The 24052-nt window shown below is 40.3% G+C and overlaps 1 protein-coding gene across 1 annotated transcript in view; it reads left to right on the top strand.

The window, feature by feature from the left end:
• DGKB (diacylglycerol kinase beta) overlaps positions 1–24052 on the top strand; it is a 317020-nt gene that overhangs the window by 155306 nt on the left and 137662 nt on the right. The window contains exon 21 of the mRNA XM_063123607.1: positions 2117–2181. Coding sequence (XP_062979677.1) covers positions 2117–2181 — 65 coding nt within the window. The remainder of the gene's footprint in view (positions 1–2116; positions 2182–24052) is intronic.

The following is a 24052-nucleotide window of genomic DNA, read 5'->3' as shown; positions in this document are numbered from 1 at the left end:
GTGCACATAGTTTTCTTGTTATAACAGGTCTAAGGACGCTAGTCAGCAACGACAGTAAAATTATATAAGGAACAATTATGAGTGATACATTATTTCAAGTCCAACATGTTGACGCAGAATCGAATATTCTGCTACCCATTCTCCAGGCTCTTACTGTGTCATTCAGTAATGGAATAATATTTTGTATTTTACATTGTTCAGTAATATTTCGTGAGTTTACGAAAGGATTTTCACATGTTTATAAAGTATATTTCAATGCTTACTGAATCAAGTTAAGCCTTATTCAGTAAGCTTTTGTTGTCATTGCTCCTGCTTACAACTTTTTGTTATTGCTGCTTAGAATACTTACAGGAAAGATGCTGATACATTGTCAGTAATGTAAGAAAGCTTATGCTATGATAAAGTTGATCTGAAAATGTGCCACTTGATTCATATATAGAGGGAACGATCCCATAGCCCTTAGACAGCATCTCAGGAGCCATGGGATAATTTGGATTCCCAGACCGAAGTCATGGACAGTGCTGGGAGCTGGGAGTTGGAACTCTGACACCACCACCCCCGGCTCTCCCTCCCAGCTGGTGTGAAAAGAACCATGGTGGCTGACTCACTGAGATCAGGAACATGATCTTGGAAAGTGGAAAAGTGGGATGTTTCTGTGGGCAGGGAGGCGAGGAGACTGGAGAGGCCAGGATATGAGCTATCCCTAGGCCTCTCTCGCCTCCTTCCCTCCTTTCTAAGAACATAAAAACAGCCCTGCTGGATCAGACCATGGGTCCATCTAGTCCAGCACTCTGTTCACACAGTGGCCAACCACAAGCAGGGCATGATGCAACAGCGCCCTCCCACCCATGTTCCCCAACAACTTGTGTATACAGGCTTGCTGCCTCTGATACTGGAGGTTGTACATCAGAACTCGTAACCATTGCTAGCCTTCTCTTTTTGAGATGCTTTCTCTAGACAGCAAAAAAGCCCGTCTAGCGGAAATGCAGAGCGGGAAGATGGGGAGGCAAAGATTGCCTCCATTGCTCCTCCCAACCCACATAGGATGACTATAAATCTCTGGGTTCAGAGGTTTATGATCATCGCTATAGATTGTACCCTAAATAACTATAACCTAAGACTACCACAACTATTATTATGCTCCTGGTGGTTCCACATAGATCCATCCCCCGACTGGAGTCCACCAGGGGAAGAGCCTTCAGTGTGGTAGCCCCCCTCCTATGGAATTCCCTGCCTCTGGAGGTCAGGCAAGTGCCAACTTTGTATTCCTTTCGGCACCTCCTGAAGACATTATTGTTCTAGGGAGCCTTTCTTTAATGACCAGCCACGGTTCACTGTACATTTTGCTTCTTTTAAAATCTATTTTAAAGTGTTTTGTTCTGTTTTTATTTTATTTTATCTTGTACACCGCTCCGAAATTTTCTATGGGGAGCGGTACATAAATATTGGAAATAAATTATTATTAAATTCTTTTATTTGTATTTCACTTTTTCAACTAAAAATTGTGTGTATATGTGCGTGCGCACTTTGTCAACATCTAGTTTCATGGAAGAACCCAGGGGCTGCATAAGCAAATGAATGCTGCTCATCCAACACCAATGCTGCAGACTCACAGCACCGTTATTAACTGCTACAGATATCCTGGAGGACTACAAACCACAACTAGGCTCCCCTCTTCGTTCATAGGCAGTAGTAGGACATTGGTGTCCCAAAATAGTTATTTACTGCCAACTAGGAGCTGGAGCACATATTACACGATAATGCAGGAATTACTGTCAGTCAGGGCTGGAAGAATATCCACTCATCTGTCCCCAAAAACAATTTTAATTGAACTGGCATTTTGCAAGGAGGACTGCTGCTTCTGGGTTTTCATGTAGTTATTAGCATGGTCTTAGGCAGTTCTTTTTATAGTGTTATTTTATGTTGTGTTTTATTGTGATGCTATGCTTCAATGATAATTACATTTTGGAATTTTATGAATTTTGTTAATTTGAAAAATGGGTAAGAATTCTCTAAATAAATAGGTGCCATTTTATTTGGTTAACAGGGTTTGTACTAATATTTTGTACTTATCATTGTGCCCAAAATGATTCCCCTCCCCCTTTTTTCCCCCCAGGATGCTTCAATTGCTCACAGATTTCACATCATGCGAGAAAAACATCCAGAGAAATTCAACAGCAGGTAAGAGCTGATGGGGTTGGAGAACCTATCCTCCAGCACAAGTGGGTTATTTTCAGGCGAGAAAGGTGCATGTGTCCTGGCAAAGAAGCTTATGAATTCATCATGAAAGTAAATAGTATCACTAGTCATAGCAACACTATGCCTTGTATTAAGGAGCATCATCAGACGAGCGTTTTATCGCATGCTCGTTACTGCCCACTTACGGATATTTGCAGGTCCTTTTGACCCCATTGTCTGCCTCTCATGTCTCTCCCATTCCTTCTGGCCTTCTTTCCATCACAAAAAAGAATCCTGGTAAATTCATTTTTTTAAAAAATAATGCAATGTGCCACCATTTCCTGCTGTGTACAGGAAAAGCACTGTCATAAAAATGGCCACTGAATGGGGGCCACGTGGTTATTGTTTACTTCTGCTTTCTTCCCCGTGTGAAGAAAGAGGAAGTATTGTGGAACAGAAGAGGGGAAGCAATGGTAAGGAAACCCAATTCCCCCCCCCCCCATCTGATGACACTCAAGGTGTGTCCCCACTTATACTCTTGTCACTTTCATTTCAGTTTTGTCCTTTACTGCCCCGGAACCAATCTGTTGACAAATATTTGCTTGTTTCCTATGTTTTCTTCAATGAACGTAGGCTTTTTGCCTAATAAATGCTAGGTTTTCGAAATTCCACCTGTGTATCAAGTTATCAGTTTGTTCCAGGAAAAGGGAATTAGGGCTATGAAGTAGCCAAGCTCTAGATTTATGAAATAGTTATACTTAGCTTGTTGTATATTAAGTGAGTCAACAAATAAAAGATCTAACTAAATTCTGTACACTGGTGCAATGACACAAACTCCTTGTAAAGAGAAATTGCCTCCTCCGAGGGAAGTTTGGTGAATGGCAACAAGGGAGAGAGCCTTCTTGGTGCTATTCCCTCAATTATGGAACACTCTATGGAATCTTTTCATCTTTTGGTGCCATGTTAGGACTTTCCTCTACCGCCAGGCTTTTTACAGCATGTGATAACATTTCTAATGGGTCCTGAGATTTTCATTGGTACTTGTGCAAAATTGTTTGATATTTTTGTATGCGTGCTTTTATATTACATTATTATATTGTATTTTTAAGGTTTCAATCTTTGTAAACCGCCCAGAGAGCTTCGGCTATTGGGCGGTATAAAAATGTAATAAATAAATAAATAAACTGCCCAGAGAGATAGGTGGTATACATTTCTTATAAATGAAATGAAATTAAAACCTCAAGTAATGAGACAATGGCCAGTAAGAAGAGCAGCATGGGACTAAGGAAAGCCCTGTACTTTCATTTAAAAAGAAAAGAAAAGAAAGAAAAGTGGAGAAAAGGCACATCATTTAGAGGTGTAGGAATGGGAAACAACACTAACAATTAAAGCACAAAATGGAAACCCCTTCCTTGTGCCAAAATCAGTAACAGATCCGGGCACCCATCGACCCACCCTGTAAAAAACAACTGCCCTTGCTAGTCTAAATGAATCTTCTGGGTTCTCCCCCCCCCCACTCTAGACCAATCAGTTGTTATCTGATATCATAACTGAAGTAGGTACCATTCTAAATAATAAACCATTTTGGCATATAAAATGCTTGACTCTTTAGACCAGCATGATAGCGATGATGATGTACTGTGTGGTATTTGAAGATCCCTGAGTTGACACTTTGCCATTAGGCATTGCAGAACACTTATTAGACAGCTGCAGCTGTGAATCCTTATGTTTTGCTTCCACTTGCATACTTGTGTGCTGACAGGAGCCTCTTTCATACTCATCACAAGTAAGAGCAACTGAATGCTGTTTTACAAATATAGGCTCCTTATCATTACCAAGCCTGGAAAATGGTTTAAAATCTGGGGAAATGAAGCTTTATACATTTTCCTTGTGTTCCTTATTTATTTATTTATTTATTTATTTATTTATTACATGGAATGTTGTTGCAAATATTATTTGGAAAACCAAAGATGTGTTTGTAAACACACACACACATTTTATTTTTATTTTTTATTTGTTTTTTGAGACAGGAAGGGGGACAGAGAAAATTCCATATTGTAAAACATGGCCTTAAAAATGCTGTCTTGGCAAAAGATGTCTTACTATTGTAAGCATCACTATGATAAATGGCACCAGCACTAGTGGAATTCTTTGTGAACTGGAGGATTCCCAGCATTTATGCTTGCAGGGCTTAAGGCACTACTTAGGCCTGTCCGTGAGATTGTGAAGTTCCTCCAATGTTCAGGATGAGCCTCTTTAGTGAGGATCTTATTGTATCTGTGGAGGCTCCTTGCTCTATATACAACCCTAGAAAATAGAACTCAGGGAAGGACTGGGAACAGCCACGCAATCTCAGGGACCAGGCTACATATGTGGGTCTTGGTGAATCAATGGACTCTGCTGGGGGAATCCTCAGAGGCAGAATTAGAGCTCCTAGAGATAGACTAAATCAAGGAGTAGCCAGTAGGCAGGCCAGTAGGGCCCCTAAAATAAGGAGTAAAGGACTTCTCATGAGTAGGGCCCTCCTCTGAAAGTGAGCACTCCTTCTGGTCTTTTGACATGCTGCCCCTCAATTTTGTCTGTCTCTGGAAGCTGTAGCGCCTCCTATGAGGAGGATTCCACCAATAGGGGCATGACAGATGGGTTCCTTGGAGGAAAAAAGTGGGATAAATAAATAAATAAATAGTCTAATAACTGAAGTTGAATTCAGATAAGATTAAAGATTTTGATGATAGGTAACTCAAGGGTAATTATACAACATGTTCTGGGTGTGGTTACATTCTACTTAAAGATTAGTTCACTGCTTGAGGGTACTCCTGGAACTCTTTTGCATACCCAGGTGGCAGCCATGGCTCAGGAGTACCTATTAACAGTTATTCATGCCAGATGAGATTATTTCAGCATGCTTTATGTGAGTCACAATTGGCCAAGAAAGTTAGTGGATATTCGCTACAGAGAACAGATCCCCCCTCCCCCAAATGCTCAAACAGCCTTATTGGCTTCCGCTTCATTTTATGTCCCAGTTTAAAGTGTTGGCATTAAACAATCTAGTAGCAGGATATTTGAAAGTCCACCTATCTCCATACCTGCCTGCCCAGAAATCATAACGGAAGCCCTGTTCTGCATGCCCCCGTTTTCAGAGATGGCAGGCTGTTAGGAAGAGGACCTTTCCACTGGTACCACACCATTTGTGGAATTCAATTGCTAGAGAGCTCTGGTGTTTTTCCCTCCTGAGCATCCAAATTCACCAAGATCTTTTCTCTTTTTCTTTCTTTTTTTTAATGGAAAGTCTTGGAGTAGCAGTAGTGCTATTTCTGGGTTGTTTCTACTGTCTGATTTTGTTACTAACATTTAAAATACTTAACTATTCCAATTGCTCCTTGTCGTTCCTTTTAATTGTTGTTGAACTGTGTTACATTTTAGTTTTTGTTTTCATTGGAGGGTCTACTTTCAGGCAGAAAGGTATATAAAAACTTTAAGGGTGCAATTCTATTCATGTTTAGACAGAAAAAAATATCCTGCAACTCCCAGCATGCCCTAGACAGAATTGCTTGCACCTTAAATAATTTTATAATTTTATAAGATAATTAAAATAACTATGTAGACAAAGTTTTTGAAGCAGGGCAAGTGGTGGTGTTGGTGGTGATGGCTGCTTTGAGTTTCCTAAATTATATAGGAAGCTGTAGTTGCGATGATATAAGCCTGTCATATTATGAGAACATGTCATCTGTAATCTAGCACTATCCATATTTCACTATATCCTATAATAAATATCTATGTTTATAATAGCGCATCTCCAGAAGGCGTCTCTCAAGAATGATACTATAACAAGAATACTAGCCAAGGGCATTCTAAGTTCTTCCAAAGACAAATGGCAGGAGCTATTGAACACTTCGCAAATGCAGAATTTCTAGACGCTAATGGTGAAGCTGGTTTATTAGGGTCTTGCTGCATATTTTCAGCAGTTGGCAATTATAATTTATAAAAAGCCCAGCTAATCATATGGTTTCAGCTCAAATTTCATGTCACAATAAATCATATGCCATTAATAACATCTGCTAGCCAGCTCACCTTGAAATTCATCTATATTTTAAGGATTCTGATGTTTCTAACATTATCTTAAGGAAATTAATTGCAAAAATATATATGGTTCTAGCCTTTATACCCTTCACTATATAGATATTGAAGGAATTGGGAGAATACTAAGTCTTAGAACGATACTCATTTTCAAAGGTTATGGAGAATAATTGTCAAGATTGATTTTCTGTGAAATTAAGTTGATATTATTATGCTTGCCTCGTTATAATATGAGGAGTTTCTTAGGTGAAAGCACTTTCAAAAATACCAGGGTTTTGCCTACCAATTGGGCACAATCCTGCTTGTTCTGTGTACAGAGAGCAGGACGCAGAGTGCTTTCCATTCACACTAAGTTATGGATGAGCGTTCACAGCAAGGGAAGGCCCACCTGTGCCCCATGCTGGAACATCCGGAAGATAATATATACAAAATTTTCTTTTCCTGATTTAGAATGCTGTTATGATGACGAAACCCAGCACCTCAAACTTAAATACATTTAAATACATTATTTATTCAGTGGGAATTATTTCTAAGTAAGCCTGGCTGCACTGGGAGTAACTTCCAAAAACATGAATAAGAATGACACTGTAAGATAGGCAGAATCAGAAAGCGAATATTTGCACTTTGTATTACACTTGTTCTCATAGTTGATTATTGTGGTTTTGTTGACCTTGTATTTTAAACATTTTCTGTCAGTCAGTGTAATTACGGTTCTGTTTGGTGCCAATATCTATGCACTTAGTTTCAACTGAACGTGTCATTCAATAACACCATTTTCTTTATGCATGTGACTTCAAAGATAGTAAGTCTACTAGTGAGTAAATATACTTATAATTGTGGGATAGACTAAGGCCCGTATGCTGCAAGGGTTGAATTTACATTGGGAATTGAAATAAAAGAAAAGAGAGGATAATTGATGCTAACTTTGACTCTAGAAGTTGTGCTGCAATCTTCATTACCACTGAGGACCCAAGCTTGGGAGAGGGAAGGTGTGATGAACCAAACTCCCCCGCCCCATTTTTTCTCGAAAGGCCTCTCAGCATAGACCATGGTTAGATTCCAGAATTTACATCTCTTCGCATTCATAACCTGGAGGTGAATGACCAAGTCTTCCCAGGCTGTTGATTGGCCAGTTTGAATTTTCCCTCCCTGGGAACTGCTCAGCCCACCCCCGTAATATCTGTTGTCTGTGAAATAAACTTCCAGTGACCCGCTTCATACTTAACGACAGCAAATTGTGGGTTAATTAATTAACCCAAGGTTTGCCATGGAGCATGCTGGGCACATTCTGCAGCCATTTTGAATATTAACAGCTGATTAACAGCCTTGTGTAGAAAAGCTGACAGTGTTCTACAGATTTTTGAGTTAAGGTTAATACTGACAATTGAATTCTAGTTTAGGACAGTAGTAGGGAGACTTAGGCCTAATCTACACCAAGTAGGATCTTGCACTATGAAAGCAGTATATAAAAGGCAGGAGCCACACTACTGCTTTATAGTGATAGTGAAGTGTACTGACAACTGTTGGGCCCATTGATACACACCATATACTGCTTTCATACTGCTTTCATAATGCAATATCCTGCTTGGTATAGATTAGGCCTAAATTATTTGTGTAGCAATAATTTTCATAGAGCACAAACTGTTCCTACTCTGCTAGAGGATATGCACCCAGGATTTTAAAGTAGGCCAAGCAGATGCATCAGAAATAGAAAGAATACGTTTCTGTTGTCTAAACAAGACAAGAACTTAATCATAGAAAGAAAGAGAAAGGGATTCCCTTTATCTTAAGGAGTTTTCTCAGGTCCTTTATCTTAAGGAGTTTTCTCAGGTCCTATCCACATAACCATGTTAGTCCATGACTATAGCAGAAAAAGGTCATAATTGCACACTTCCATCTATTTCACTTAGTGCCAATTCATCTGTGCGCACGAATCACCATGGGATGAATGCATGTCATTTAGTTCCAACCAAAATGTTTGAAGTAGCATACCAAAATCACAGTGTTGTACTGTGATGGACCAATTCACCATGACTACATTATACTATTTTTCCCATGTTCTTTTATGAGCCTCTGCTTATGCAATGTAGCTTTTGCAGTTCTAAAAATAACCTGAAACTCGTGAAAACACTAATTTCCACATCATGGCAAGTCCACAGAGCTTGAAGGAGGGAGCTGTGCTGACCTGTCTTGATTTCTCCTTCTTTCTGGTGATTATTTTAGAAGCAGGTAGGCCCCACTGCACAAGTGGTGAGTTCTGCTAGCACAATGGAACCAGCATAATGGCCCTGCTTGATACTGCCTGAAGAGCCATGACTCAAGACAATGGTGCTGTGAATTGGCCTTCCACCATTTTTAGGTACTTAACTACTACTAGCTGTTTAGTTTGTTACTGCATCTCTTTAAATTCAACTGTACTAGCTATTCTGTGATGCTAATACCACAGCCAATATTTAGCTTTGCAAGGAAATATGAGAGGTTAAGATGGCCCACACATGTTTATGTACTAGTCAGCTAAGCTCTCATAATGTTTAAATAGTGTCCTTTAGATAATGTAAATAGCATGGGTGTGTAGTTGTCCTTACCTTCGTCTTGGCCATTAAATACAGTTTCTACAGTAGTCAGTGTAGCTTTATGATGCAGTTCCAGACTCACCTCTTTTGTTCACCTTAACTTTTAGGAGTTACTTATGAAACATCAGACATGATAGAAAATTAAATATATAGCTTTAATCTATTCTTCCTTGGGGGAATGATGATACTTCTTAATCTCTAGAACAGGACCAAATGATTGTGTCGGAGATTGCCTTTGAGTGTACCCTTGAAATAATAGATGTCAGTTTGACAGTGCTGTTAGCATAGGGGAATGATAGTCTGCACCACAGGCTGACAAATCCAGACACTCCTTAACGTTAAGCATCTTTCCCTGCTGAGTTGAAAAATTGCCCAGCATACACTCTACAAGTACAAACTGTTGATTCGTAATAGATCCCTATGCTATAGGCCAATGTCAATAAAATCTAATTTTCTTCAAACAATGTCAAGCAGGCGATGTATTTTCATTACTTGGATTGCTTTGAGTAGTTCAGTGGGTCTTCTCACGCACCACTCACCACCAGATGTTGATGTGTGAACTATATATTTATTAAACCAATGCCCCTTCAGCAGCCATTCATTTCTGAGCCCATTAAAGCCCAATTCAAGCATTTAAAAGTAGTATTTAAGAATCTGGAGCAAACTGTTACAGCTCAAGCAGTTATGCAGAAATCTGTTGCTGTCATCTTCTTTCTAACGAACTTTGTATCTTCGCCTATGGCTATGTCAGTTTTGCAAAGGGTGACCTACCTAATGACAGAATTAATCTGCTCGAAGAGGGATGGTGAGGCTTGGAGCAACACAGTTGCACAGATACCAAGGACTTAGTCAGACCAGCAACCGTAATTGTGCCAAGAACTTAATCACACCACAAAAAAGTAATTGTTTTCACCTGTACTAGTGCATAGCTCTGGAACAAGATGTGGTGATGGCCGCCAATTTGGATGGCTTTAAAGGGGATTTGACAAATTCCTGAAAGAGAAGGCTATCAATGGCTATTAGTCCTGAAGGCTATATGCTACCTCCAATATCAGAGGCAGTATGCCTCTGTGCACCAATTGCTGGGGAACATGGGTGGGAGGGTGCTGATGCACTCATGTCTTCCTTTTGGGTTTCCCTTGGGCAGCTGGTTGGCCACTGTGCGATCAGAATGCCGGACTAGATGGACCCTTGATCTGATCCAGCATGGCTCTTCTTATGTTCTTATGGCTGGTTTCTCATCTGTTGTGCCATTAACCCTCAGCACATTACAGGTTACACACTCTGATTGTGTATCTAATGGGTCATGTATGGTTATATTAGTAATGATGTAAGCACTGCTTTACCAGTGTGAATGGGCATGATTCAGCACGTCCATGAAAATAATAATAATAATAATAATAATAATAATAATAAGTGCACTCTAATCCTCATTTGTTGCTGCCTATGAGGAGCAGCCATACTTGCATCTGGGTATGTGTTGTTCTGAGACTACTCTTACTAGGGATTGCTAATTCACTAGGTTTCATCCCAAAGATTGAGAGGAAGTTGGAAATGAGTTGGATCATCATCATCAGTTGATTTGTATGCCACCCTTCCATGGCATCCCATGCTCAAAGTGGCTCACAACAGCATCTGAAGGACTTGCTTAAAAAAAATAACATTTCAAGTTACAGGAACCCAGATTCAGTCTGGACATCAGGAAAAACTTCCCGACTGTTAGAGCAGTACGACAATGGAACCAATTGCCTAGGGAGGTTGTGGGCTCTCCCTCACTAGAGGCATTCAAGAGGCAGCTGGACAGCCCTCTGTCAGGGATGCTTTAAGGTGATTCCTGAACTGAGCAGGGGGTTGGACTCGATGGCCTTAAAGGCCCCTTCCAACTCTACTATTCTATGATTCTATGAAGATGATTTGCTAACAATTGTAAGACAACAAAATTTAAATAATAATAGTCTAGGTTTAAGCAATACAGTAATAAACTAGAGCCTAATAAAAGATTATTATTTTTTAAAAGCATAAAGTAATCACATGTAAGACTTAAGTATTGCCTCCAGCAACAATCCCTAAACCTTCAGCAGGAGCAACAACCTTTGTAGCTGGAGTCAGTCAGGGCCTTGCCCTCCCAGGCCAGGTGGAAATGAAACATGGACCAGCTCTTCCAGGACTCAGAGCTAGTTGGTCTCTTGGATAGATCAGTGTTCAATGGCTACATGCTGATCCAGCAACAGGTCATGCAATTGTAGCACTCAGAATCCCCCTATGAAGACCTCTTCCAGGTCCAACCCAGTTCCAAGGCATGATATAGAAAACTGACTCCTGTATATACCTCCAGCACACATTCCTACCAGCCACAGTCAGGGGCATACTGGGCCCTAGCAGCTGAATGGCCCACTGCTAGGCACAGGCAGCCTTCCTTCTTCATCATGGGCAGTTGTACAGGAGCATGCCTTGTTCACTGCAGTGCAGGCAAACCACAAGTGTACTTCACCAGAGAGTGTCTTAGATGTGTGTATTAGCAGTACTGTGAATCCATCCTCTAGTATCCTTTTATCTCCCCTGAGCTAGACGTTGTCTTTGGCCTGGTTCACATGTAACAACAACCCAGATTATGGGTTGAGTATAGGTTTTGTGTGGGTTGTCATTGAATCGTTGGTTGTTGGTGAATCGTGGGTTATCGTTAAGTGCTAAACCTGCACTATGGTTTAACTATGGGTTGTTAACCACCAAAACCCCGGAGTTCAGACCCCAACAACAAACCATGGTTCTCTTCCTGGGTTGTTCATGGCTTAAACCATAGTGCATGGAGTTCACATGTAATGGCAACCCACGATTCAACAACAACCCACAATTCAGTGACAGCTCATTCTCAACCCATATTCTGGGTTCTCATTCCATGTGAACAAGGCAATACAGTTGCATGAAAATTTTCAGTTGTGCATAGCCCATAGGTAAACTGGCTGCTCCACCAACAAAAGCCTTTCATTTGGAAATGTTGCTCAAACTTATGATCCCAAGTTCTTAGTTCAGGACAGCTTTTAATTGACACATAGAAAACAAACCACTCTTGTCCACTTTTCCTGTTGCACACTTACCTGGGTGCTGCTATTGTGGTGATGGGAACAGGACAGAGGGAGATTGCTACCCTCCACCCACCCAGCACTGTGTATGCAGTGTTATGCAGTATGCTAGACCCAGGAAGCCCAAGGCATGTCATTTTCCCAAGTGCTACTGTGTTACGAGGGAGGACAAAGCAAAACAGTATTATGGAGGACAAACACACATCTTGCCCTTTATTATATCAACAGAGCCCCTTTTCAAAGTTCTGGCTATTATCATACTAGTCTTTCACTTATGTGCACTCTGGACTAGAAAGCTGAAATTTGAAAAAGTGAGAATCTGTCAGATTGATTTTAATTTCCTCTATTCCCCCTTATATGGACAGATTCAAACCCAATTTTAGCCTGTCATTTCCTATTTCTTACAAATATTCAGCATTCTCACTTATAGAGCTGTCCAGACACAAAACATATTATCTAGTGTCTCATCATTCTTGCACATTCCCCCTTTTTAACCAGATGAATGAAGAGAGTAGGCCATTAATATGTATCCTTTTAAAAAGTATATCTGCAACATTTAGAAAAAAACACTTTTCAGTTCCTGCTTGCATGACAATTCATTTGAATTGCTTATGTTGTTTCTTCACATGTATCACTTTTATGCAAATAAAACTTTGTTTTGACTTGATCACAGTTTGCATTTTTAGAAGTAGCATCATTCAGTCATATTGTTTTTCATGCCTTTGCATTAGGATGCTCGCATAACTAAACACATTTACATCTCATTCTTCAAAGTGGGAAGCTCCATTGAATGGAATTGTGTTTGTGCTATAGGGCATTGTCAAGAATGCAGACTTCCAATGCAATTCACAGTCTCCCCAACTCATTGTGCTAGAATTTAAACTTGCTTATTCCCAGAGAACTGTTCAGACTTTTGTTGGTGCTGTGGCAGGTTTGTACTGCAACAGCTAAAGTGTGGCGAAGTTCTGCAGCACTGGCCCCGTTCAGAAGACACCTTAAACCATGGCTTTAACCATGGTGGTTAAACCAGAAAGCCGGGTCGTGTTCAGAAAACACCTTGAACCATCACTTTAACCATGGAGAATAAGGATTTTTGCTTTATTCACCGTGGTTAAAGCCGTGATTTAAGGTGTCTTCTGAACATAGCCTGGCTTTTTGGCTTAACCACCATGGTTAAAGCCATGGTTTAAGATGTCTTCTGAACGGGACCATTGTCTCCTTCTCGCTAAGCACACGTATGATACCTTCTTGTTGTGTTTTGCTAGTGCAACTTTGCCAAGCGCTAAAAGGCTGTAGCTAATCTGTGCCCCCTAGGTTGAGATACAATGGGCCACCTTCTGTCCTTCCTGTCTCTATCCCCACACACACACACATACAACCTGTGCCATTCTGGGCCTTCCAAAGCATACAGAAAACAAAGATGAATACAAATCTAGATCAAAGTTACAAAATGTTGTTTTCATCACCATCTTCATCACTATCAGTTTCAGCTGTTATATTCTGTTTCCCACTGTAGCACAGGATTGCATGGATGTCAGCTAAATTTGAAGCGTAAGGCCTGAAGTTGTTCGTGGATCCTCACACCTAATTCCTGACCACTTATTTGAAAGTGAGTGAGTCCCATTGTATCCAGTTGAATTCGTTTCCATGTAAGGAAGCATTCAGCTGCATCTTTACATTTCTGGAAATTTCTTTATCCGCCAATAAAAACTAGCTTCAAACCTAAGATGATTTGACTTGAGGAAGTTCATGGAAGGCAAGTTTCCAGTCCCGTCTCCCTTCTGTGGCCAACTGCACCCCTGAAAAGTCCCTCAAGACGCTTTGGGGTCTTTCTGAACAATGTGTGATGGGAGGATCATCTAAAATTATGGGGCGGAGGCACAGAGGGGGCTGCGGAGGAGAGGAGGGGAGAAAAACTTGCCTCGCTTAAGTTAACTTAGCATCCAAGCCAATATAATTAACAATTATATTTCAGATTGTTTCATGCTGTTAGGTTGAGCCATTGGGTTTTGGTTGATTTACACTTAATAATAAGTTCTCTTCAATCAGACATCTACAAGCTTTTGCTTTACTAGCTTACTCTAATAAAAATCATTATCTAATTAAAATATTTCAATCAATACTTTAGAGCTTTGCTTGAGGATTATGGCTACATAGTCAACAGTGAAATCAGTTAGTTTATGGCATTCATACAGAACACCTGGGACCCTCCAGATATTTTGGACTTCAACTCTCTTCAGCCCCAGTCTGCATGGCCAGTGGTCAGAAACCCTGGGAGTTGTAGTCCAAAACTTCTGGAAGGCAACAGGCTCATCTAGGAAATCTAGATTATGTTATCTACAATTCATTTAAACTTTCTGTGGGTAAGCAGATAAATTTTATACTGAGGTATAATGCTGGAGTCTCATATTTTTAACATTTTGCACCAAGCAAAAATCCAAGTTTTGAGTAACAGAATCAATGTACCAGAGCTGTGATTCTTAGAATAAGACTTAATTACTTGCCTTTTCTTTTGCATTAGCATTGCTGTGCCTGGATAGTTAATGTGGAGCAATTCTCAAGGAACCATCTCCAGTACGTTATTTGTGGAGTTAATGGAATTAAGTGTGCTGGAAATTATAGTTGGAACAACCAATTAGATGTTACAACCTGCACTTTGGATCCCATTGCCATTCCACAAATTGCCACTCCGTGTAACAGATATAATGTCTGCAAGGTTCAGGCAATCAGATGGACAGTCTCCACACCAATGCTGTATGTTTCTGATGATCACTGGAAGGGAGACTTTCCACGTGATCAGATCAAATTGCATAATAAGAGGCTTGCAAATATTATGTGAAGGAATGCCGTCCGGGAGCATAATTTGGAAGGCATTACACATGTTTAGAGATTGTGCAGGTTTTGGAGGTCACTTGGGCAAGATGTCTTTAGTTAGGCTCACCTTCTCTGAGTGGCCATTCCTCCTTACTGTTAGGCTGCTTCCCATTCACTAGCCCTTTTTGTCTAGACTCAGCCCACATGCCAGAGGGAAGTCGAGCAGATGTTGAAGTTCTTTGCTTTTGTTACTGGTCATTTGTAGAGAGGGCAGGTGAACAGGAAGCAACAGGACAAAGGAGCAGGAGCAGGGCCCCAGGAGTAGGCTGTGTCCTCTTTGCTTGACAGATCTCTCCCCGAGATTAAATAGCAACAACAATAACAACAATTAAATAACCATTTCCTTTTCCTTTCATGACACCCAGAATCAGCCCCCCCCCCCGAGACAGTTGTCGCACTCTGCCCAGCCCTCCTTGGCAGGTGCCCAAATATGCCAGCTCTGAGATTTGTAGATGTTCCTCATTGTGTGCGTCTATTGTTCTGTGGCTTTACTTGGGCCAGTGTTTTGCTCCACCTTTCCAATTTTACATGGAGGATTTCTAAGACTGCATAGGCTGTACAAAGGCACATTGGGGGTACCATGTAGCGATAAGTAGCCATTAATAGCCTTATCCCCCATGATTTTTAGCAATTCTAGACTTCAGCAGAATATGTTTTCTTTTCCTTATATATGAAAAAAATGGCTTTGCTAAAAACTTCAGGCATCAGTTTTAATAACAAAACCTTTTGTCTAGATATAATATCTGGGCTTCATTATGAATTGACATATTAACTTTCATTTTATGACTTTGAGAAGAATTTACAGCTAACTAGAAATTAGTGAACTATCCAATAGCTGCAGTGTTGTTCAAACAGTTAGTTACCATTTCATATAATCAAGGTGAATTACCTCTCTGGTTTATAGTCATATTCTATTATTCACTACTGAGCAAATTGCTTTCCTCGCTTTGTCTTACATGGTAAAAGACGCTTGTGGTCACCTCATTTTTAACAAGCAATTTCCTTTAGAGGACAGATCATTTGTTATATTAGATTTGACAAAACTGCCAACCAGTTTTTCTAGGATAATCTTAGTTTTCCTAGGCAACCTCATATAGAGAAGTAAGTTATAGTAAATATGTATAGATCCTAATAAAATTGGGAATGCTTGAAGAATTCAGTCTGTGCCTTACTGTTTATGCTATAATTGGTATTGGGCCATTGGAGCCAGAGCTACTGGCTGTGGCATGAGTAGGAGCTGAGATCCGTCGGAGGAGCCGTTCTCCATGCCCCACCAACACGAGATATATGCTATGGTCAGACGTGGGAGAGGGCTTTCTCTGTTGTGGCACCCCGGCTGTGGAATGCCCTCCCCCTGGAGGCCTGACTGGTGCTGGCACTGGCTTTATTTCGGTGCCAGGTTAAGACATGGCTTTTTAACAAAGCTTTTGATGGCTAAATCCACTAGCCTGCACACTGTCTTGTTTTAATTGGATTTTACTGTTTTAAAGTTTCATACTGGTTTTAACATATTAATGATTTAATTTGTTTTAGAATTGTACATTTATTATTCTATTTTATATGTATGATTTTATTTGTATGCTGCCCTGAGATCCTTGTGATATAGGGCAGGATTAAATGTATAAATAAATAAATAAATAAATAAATAAATAAATAAGAGCTGTAAAAGAGACCTTTCCATTCCATTTGCCAAAGCCCAGATCTCTTCTCCACTTACCAGTCACCCTGAGCTGCACTGCTCCTCTCCCAACTTTCTTCTCCTTGGATTCCCTTTCTAGTATCCCCTGACAGTGCCATCTACCATCACCCAGGACTAAAGTAAACTTTTACTTACCAAACAAGGAGAGAAAGGCTGATACTAGAAAGAAATGCCCCTGGTTGACTTGGTTGTGAGTTCCTGGTCGATAGTTGGTTGGCCACTGTGTGAACAGAGTGCTGGACTAGGTGGACCCTTGGCCTGATTCAGCATGAGTGAAAGGAAACCAAGCCATGAGTGAAAAAGAAACATTGACCAAGCAATGGATGCTAACCTAGGTGGCTGTTTCTTCAAATGTGATTGGTTTGTTAAAGGAGTTCAAATCCAAACGTTTATCCTGATTAGTTTGGGGGAAAATAACTAAAGGTTCATGTGATATCATTCCATAAGCATAAGCATTGGAAACAGGACATTTACATTTCCTTCAGGAAGTAAAGGGTTAAACCAGCCAACATCAGGGCATGTGCAGAAATGCTGGAGTTTAGATGCCCGAATCATATAGACCATACAGAGGCTTGTAATCAATCATAGTTTGAATGACCAAAATACTAAAGTTCGTTAGCCATCCAAATTCAGTACACATACAGGCATTATGAATGTAATAGATTCTTCCAACGAATCACCAAATTTTGAATTTTGATGTCAGCCCTAATCAAAATACATATCTAATTACATATTTTGAGGGATATTTTATGAAGTAGGATAATGTAGGACTGAAACAAAATGGAATTATGGATAAAACATGGGAAAGAAACACAGACTGGAAATAGATTCTGCCATTCCTAGAGAAAATGTTGTTTCCTGAATAAAACACTCCACTGGCTATTGTACTTCTGGATTGGATCCCACATATGCTAAGTGTTTTGGGTGGATAATTAAAACATGTAGCAAAAGTATATAGACATTATACAATGTGGTATATAAGATTGCTGGGGAGACTCGGTTGAATGGGATGGGTTGTGAGTGGAAAAGGAAGCAAGAAATAAAGATGCAGACAACAGAACTTGGGTTAACTAGGGCCTCTTTATTAAATAACAATGCAGTTTTATTCCTCCCCGGATCTGCATGTGACAGTGTGGGAATCAAGTCCTTACCTCAGGTGACTTGCCTGGCATTAAGGGTGAGCCACTCTCCAAAGCAAGGAGCCAGTAAATGCGGCACGTGAGCCGCATAACCCTCGAGGAGCAGGCCTCCGGCTATGCCGATCACCAGAAATGGTGCCAGGGTGCTCACTGTCCCTATCTATGATAGGCAATTACCACACATCGACCTATTTAGGCACCCATCCTCATAAGACTCCCAGTATGAAGTAGGCGAAAACCTCCTTGGAGGAAAAATTCCTACTCAGCCCCACGTCCAAAGGGAGCGACTGGGTAATCCCATACTAGAAGAAGGGAGGGAGGGTGAGGTCAGCGACGAAAGAGGCCGACTGCGTGGCAAGGGCTGCCTTTATAGGCTCAGCCCTGCCCTTCCTCACATGGGAAGACACGTGCATTGGGGAAGCGTCATTCTGCTCCTCCCCAAACGCAACGGCCAGCTTCCTGCCCAGGCTGTTGGGCTAGGCGGGTGCCAGATTTGTGGTGCTGGGGTCTGATGGGGAAGGGGAGACTCCATGAAGACTGGGTGGAAGGACCCTCCATGAGCAGAGTGTCCACTTATGAGAGGTGCCTCTGCCCAACTTTCAGGGATACTCTCCACACCACAGGTAGCATTGGGGGAGGGGTGGCTGGAGGGGCTGCTGTGGGGGTGAGGAAACACAATTCTACCGGCAGCACTGCATGTGCCTAAATCTAGATCCAACCCAATGGCTACAATAGAGTATTCATCTAAACACAAATGCTTCCTTGCAGTTCCTTTCCCCATTCCTCTCATTTCTCCTGTTCCTTTAATAGACTTCAGTGTCACAAGAAATAATAAAGGCTGAAGGTTTCAAGTATGAGCCAGGATTTCAGATTTTATTATAAAGTTAAATCAATAGCTACTTAATGCCCTTGGTTTAGTGTTTTAATAAAATAAAATAAAACTGACAAGCTGACAGACCTGCAAGAAAATACTGTTAAACCATGTCTGTTGTTTGAAATTTAAAGTCTCTCTCTCTATTTGAATAGTATTTTTCCTAGTACATTATGTCCTTTGACAACTTAGGACAGTGATCCACCCACTATAAACTTTGGAAAATTCCAGTACAGTCACTGAGCTTGAGGATCTGGATGTTATTCTTTAGGATTCCTCTTCGTTAACCTCGCTACTCCAAGGAAAATAACGAATGTGAAGAGAGGCAAATCAACTTAGGGAAAGTTTTTTTAAAAAAAATTGAGTGATTTATAGCATGCTCATGACTGGCCACTCACAGATGTTCATGGGTCATTTTGATGACACTGTGAACCTCCCACGTATCTCCCACTCCTTTTCATGGTTTTTCTGTAAAAAAACAAACCTCAGAAACCCCGATTCTTCTGAAATATGTCAGAATTTGTTGGGATTTGCTGATGTGTGCAGTCGAAGTTGCACTATAAAATGCCTACTAGGAGGCTTTGAACCAATAAATTGTATGAGCTGGGAGGTTTTACATTACAGGCCAGGTGGTTGCTGCTCTCTTCCTGTGTAATTCAACTCATTTTAAATGCAGAAGTGAAGCAGGAAGCAGAGCCACGGTGAAGAAAAGCGATTCCCTCCCACCTTTGTCTGAAAGTCCTCAAGGAGGCAAGAAAGTGATGTGTACATTGTGGGTATATTGCAAATACCTACAAATACCTTGTGCCCTGGGCAGATGTTTTAACCTTACAATGTGATTCAACTGCACCAAAGTAGTGAGCTGGAAATCTGTTATGGGTGCTTTATAAGGTTTTTTTATTTTATTTTATTTATTTAAAACATTTCTTGGCTGCCTTTCAAGGCAGAAGCCCTCACAAGGCAGCTTACAACAATAAAATACATACAAACAGTTAAAACATTAAAAGCGATAAAACCAAACACAATAAAATAGCCATTAAAAACAATAAAAACTAACAGTAAAATCAGAAAGAACAACAAGCTTTGTCTGGGTAAAGAAGGCAGCGAGATGGGACAAGTACAGGTCAGGCTCTTGACTGACTCAATCTCAGGGGAAACCACTGAGGAGGAGGATTTTATAGCAGATTTGGAGCAGCCTGAGGACTTCCATCAAGTGATACCCTCCGTCTGGGTCTTGAAGATCCCTGCCAACCTCATGATTCCCATCTCTCATTATGTGGCTCTTGGAAGTCTAGGCGGAAGAACAAGTGGGAGATTCAGAGTTGTCATCAGAGTGTCCAGGTGTAGAGAATGAGGAAGCAGACCTAGATGCAACCGCTGAACCAGGAAGAGAGGTAGCTGATAAGGAAGGTAGCTATATAAGCCCTCAATTGCCTCTCAGACCACTGCTGGTTTAAAAACTACCTTCGAGCCATTGTTCCAGCTCTTTGCTTGCACAGGATAACAAGAGGAGAACTCTGGTCTTGAAAATCTGAGTGAAGCATTAGAATGGGACAGAAAGGGTATTAGGAAAGATCACGAGGAACAGGCTGTGAGCCAAAGGAAGCCCAGGTGGATTGTTGAGTGTGGTATGAGAGAGTCTGTTGGCACTAGATGCCTGGTCTCAAGGGCATTTATAGACTTCAGGTTGGGAGAGGCAATGAGTTTGGACAGACTCAAGATGGGGTAGAAAAAAAGGGATAAATAGTTGCATTGGAGATGAAAGGGGGTCTCAATAAGTATCCTGTGTACTTCGCTGAATTAAAGTGAGCTGACAAAAGATTGCAAAAGCCATGCATCTGAGAGACAGGGTGGTAGAGGTTTTCATGGAAGTGGGGAGGTGCTACAAGGGGTGAACAAGTGATATTTTGACCTGCTTATCTACCTTGAGATGAAGGCACTTCAGGGTTGGACCACCATTCCTACCAAGTCTCTAAATTAGGCAATTTGAAGGTATGGAGTGTATGGAGATTGCAACTTGGAGGTCAGGAAGGTATTTGCATATTTCCTGAGTCCTCAAGCTTTGTATACGCAGGTGGGCAACTCATTTCATTAAGCTACAGTACAGCAGCCTTCCCCACCAACCTGATGCCCTCTAGATGTTTTGGACTGCAATTCCCATCATCCCTGACCATTGGGCTGGGGCTTATGGGAGCTATAATCCACAACATCTGAAGGACACCACTGAGCGGGGGTTGGACTCGATGGCATTGTAGGCCCCTTTCAACTCTGCTATTCTATGATTCTATGACACCAGGTTGGGGAAGTCTGCAGTAGAGGACAAAGGAATCACAAACTTCAATTACAATGTAGGCAGGTTGGCTAAAATTGCTATTGTCAGGATTGTCTTGCTCCTAGTTGTCATGAGACCTTTGTCTATGTAGACCTTCCCAGAACAAAAAAATATATTATACATATTAGACAAGCTGCTGGAGTGATTGTGATGTCAGCACCAATCCAAAATACACAGGTACAAAAGCCACCTTAGTTGAGCTTCTAAGAGCAAAGTAGGCAGATCGGTGCAACTTGAGAGATCCCCTCTTCAGTACAGTATTAGGCACAGAAGATTGGGATGATGCCTTCTACCCCTGTCATAGTTCTGTGTCCTTACATCATGATGCAGTGATTGGTGGTAGAAATACAAAGGATCAGAGAATATTCTCTGATACCCCATCTGTATGTGTGATATATTTTGATTTATAAAGCAATGGTGATTATACTCTTATGGAAGCCTAATTTTTAGGACTATGCCTACACCTGTGGCAAAGCAATTGGTTCTAATGAAACATCCTTCACTCTCTGTGGAATTCCTGGTTCATTTTGAGTTTTGTATTTTTCACTTTTTATTGTAAGATGTGGCAATAATCTTCACATTTAAAAATACAAAGAAATGTAACTAGCTATACCACTTACTTTATAAGATGTGTTTCCTCAAGGCATGTATCATCTTGTTTGCTTCTATCAATAACATTTGATTCTAAGACTTTTTCCATTTTACAAACTATGTACTCTTTGCATTTCACATATTATGGATGTTCTAGAACAGCTTTCCTTAACCTGGTGCCCTCCAGGAGTAGGACTAAAATGATCATTCTGGTTGGGGATGATGGAAGCTGTAGTCCAACACATCTGAAGGGTATCAGGCTGGGGATAGCTGTTATCAAAAGTGTCATGTTGAGATATAAAGTAACTACTGTCATCAGCATTCTAATTTCTTATAGAACATTGGGTATGTTTAATCATGCCACTTTACATGATTATATATTTTTTTATTTTTTTATTCCTTGCTGCTATTGGGGGAATGTATAAATGTCTGAGAATTGGCTTCGTAATTTTGTGAAACAGAGGCATCACATATTACATTGTAATAGAAAAGTCTGGAATATCTTCATGTAAAAATGGATAACCTAATAAATGGGATTGTTTATGTTGATTAAAACAAAGAAAAACACCTTAAAATATAGACCATTGCTTTTAGTCATGTTATTTCTTTAGAAGTATAAGATTTAGAAGTATAAGATTGAAAGAAGAGATGATGATGATGATGATGATGATGATGATGATGAACAATATTATTTATACAGCTCAATTATCTAACACAGATTCCAGAGTAGTGAACATAGGTATAAACAGTAAAAGAAAGAAGATTTAAAAAGCAAATTAAAATCGTTCAATTTAAAAACAAAGGAACCAGAAAAACAGTGGCTTGTTAGTTGAGAAAGGCTTCTCAAAACAGAGTCGTTTTCAGGAGGTGCCGGAAGCAGCCTAGTGTTGGTGCCTGCCTGACCAGCAGGGGCAGGGAGTTGCACAGAGAAGAGGCCGCTACACTAAAGGTTCTTCTCCTGGTGGATTCCAATCGGGTCGTAGGTTCATGTGGAACCACCAGGAGCACGCCTTCCAATGACCTCAGTGGTTGGGCAGGTAAGGGAGAAGGCGCTCTCTTTTATATATCCAGGGATAAAGTTATTTGAAGGTCCCTAATACAATTCAACCTCTAAACCTCAGCAAAATACCTGGATAGGTGACCACCTATGATTCTTTGTATGACTTTACATTTCTTGGAGGAAGGATGAGTTACAAGTGTAAGTGTGAAATATTTTTGGAAATTTCATTTCATACGCGGCAGGGTCTTGCTATTTACTGTGTTATCTGTACAGCACCATGTACATTGATGGTGCTATATAAATAAATAAATAATAATAATAATAATAATAATAATAATAATAATAATAATAATAATTTCATTTATTACATTTCCATACCACTTCATAGCCAAAGCTCTCTGGGCGTTTCAAGAGAGGTTCACAATTGGATATAGCTCCATTTCACACACATGCATGACTCACACTTGAAAGGGTTCTTGTATTTAGGTATCCTTACCCAAGAACAAAATACAGCATATACAGCCATCTTAGAAGGGTAATCATAACCAAATATGAACATATCTTGACATGTTGCTCATCAAATCTCAAAAAAGATAAGATTTCACACTTATACTTGTACTCCATCCTTCTTCCAAGAACCACAGAATTTGTACAGGGAATCTCAGGTGGTATTTTAGGCTCAGAAATGGTGACCAAGATAGGTCTTTGTTCCCCAGGTTTTAAAAGAAACATGTACCCCAAATTATATATATGCTCTACATTCTTGAAGGGACTGTACAAATGTACTGTATTTGAGTTTCCTTTCATAAGTCCAAAATCTAGAGTGTGCTTCTGCTTTGAAGCTTCACTATCGATTGGGGTTGATGTTGTAAACTAGGAAGTGTTAGCTTTAAATGTGAGAGCCATGAAGCTCAGTGGGCAGCTTTAGGGAGCCACTTTCCATCATTGTGAAGCTAAATGAGAAGAACAGTGCTATAAAAATGCTTTATAGATTATCAGTTATAATATCTGATTACTGGCTCATAATTCTCTTTGGCACTAACATTGCAATAATTAATTTAAAGGGATGAATTTTGGCCTTTGTGTGTTCATGGCCAACATTTTGTTTACTGGACATTTTATAAATGCATTATCCACCGAGTAATGCTGTGTATATACTATAGCAAGAATTATTATTTTTTAGAATGAGCTAAATTACAGTTAAACATGATATAATTACAGTTAAAAGTGATATAAAGTACATGCAGGGCATATTGATCATTTTCAGGTTCAGGGAAAATTGGCATAATTGGCATTTAATGGTCCACCATAGTTGTGGCTTAATAAAACATTCAGAAGACTGTGATGTTAATTCTAAGATGCAATAGTGCAGGGGCTACAGAGGCCTGGGGTTGTCAGTGGGGAGGGGGGGTTGCCTCCTTAATATAATGAAATTCAACCATTTTATTTGCAAAGAAAAAGATTATTTAATAAATGACAAGCTGTCCCACTGTAGGATGCATTAATTTGCTTTTAAAACTGTGCCTTTTACTCTATAAGAAGGTGATAATTAGGTTTGCAGATTAGAATAGCATAATCAGACCACTTGTCTAGATGCTTGTTAAAATACATTTTCCCCTTCATATAAGCCTTCTAATA

The sequence above is a fragment of the Elgaria multicarinata genome, chromosome 1 (genome assembly GCF_023053635.1).
Source record: "Elgaria multicarinata webbii isolate HBS135686 ecotype San Diego chromosome 1, rElgMul1.1.pri, whole genome shotgun sequence".
Classification (NCBI taxonomy): Eukaryota; Metazoa; Chordata; class Lepidosauria; order Squamata; family Anguidae; genus Elgaria; species Elgaria multicarinata.
This window is presented reverse-complemented; position numbering and strand designations above follow the sequence as displayed.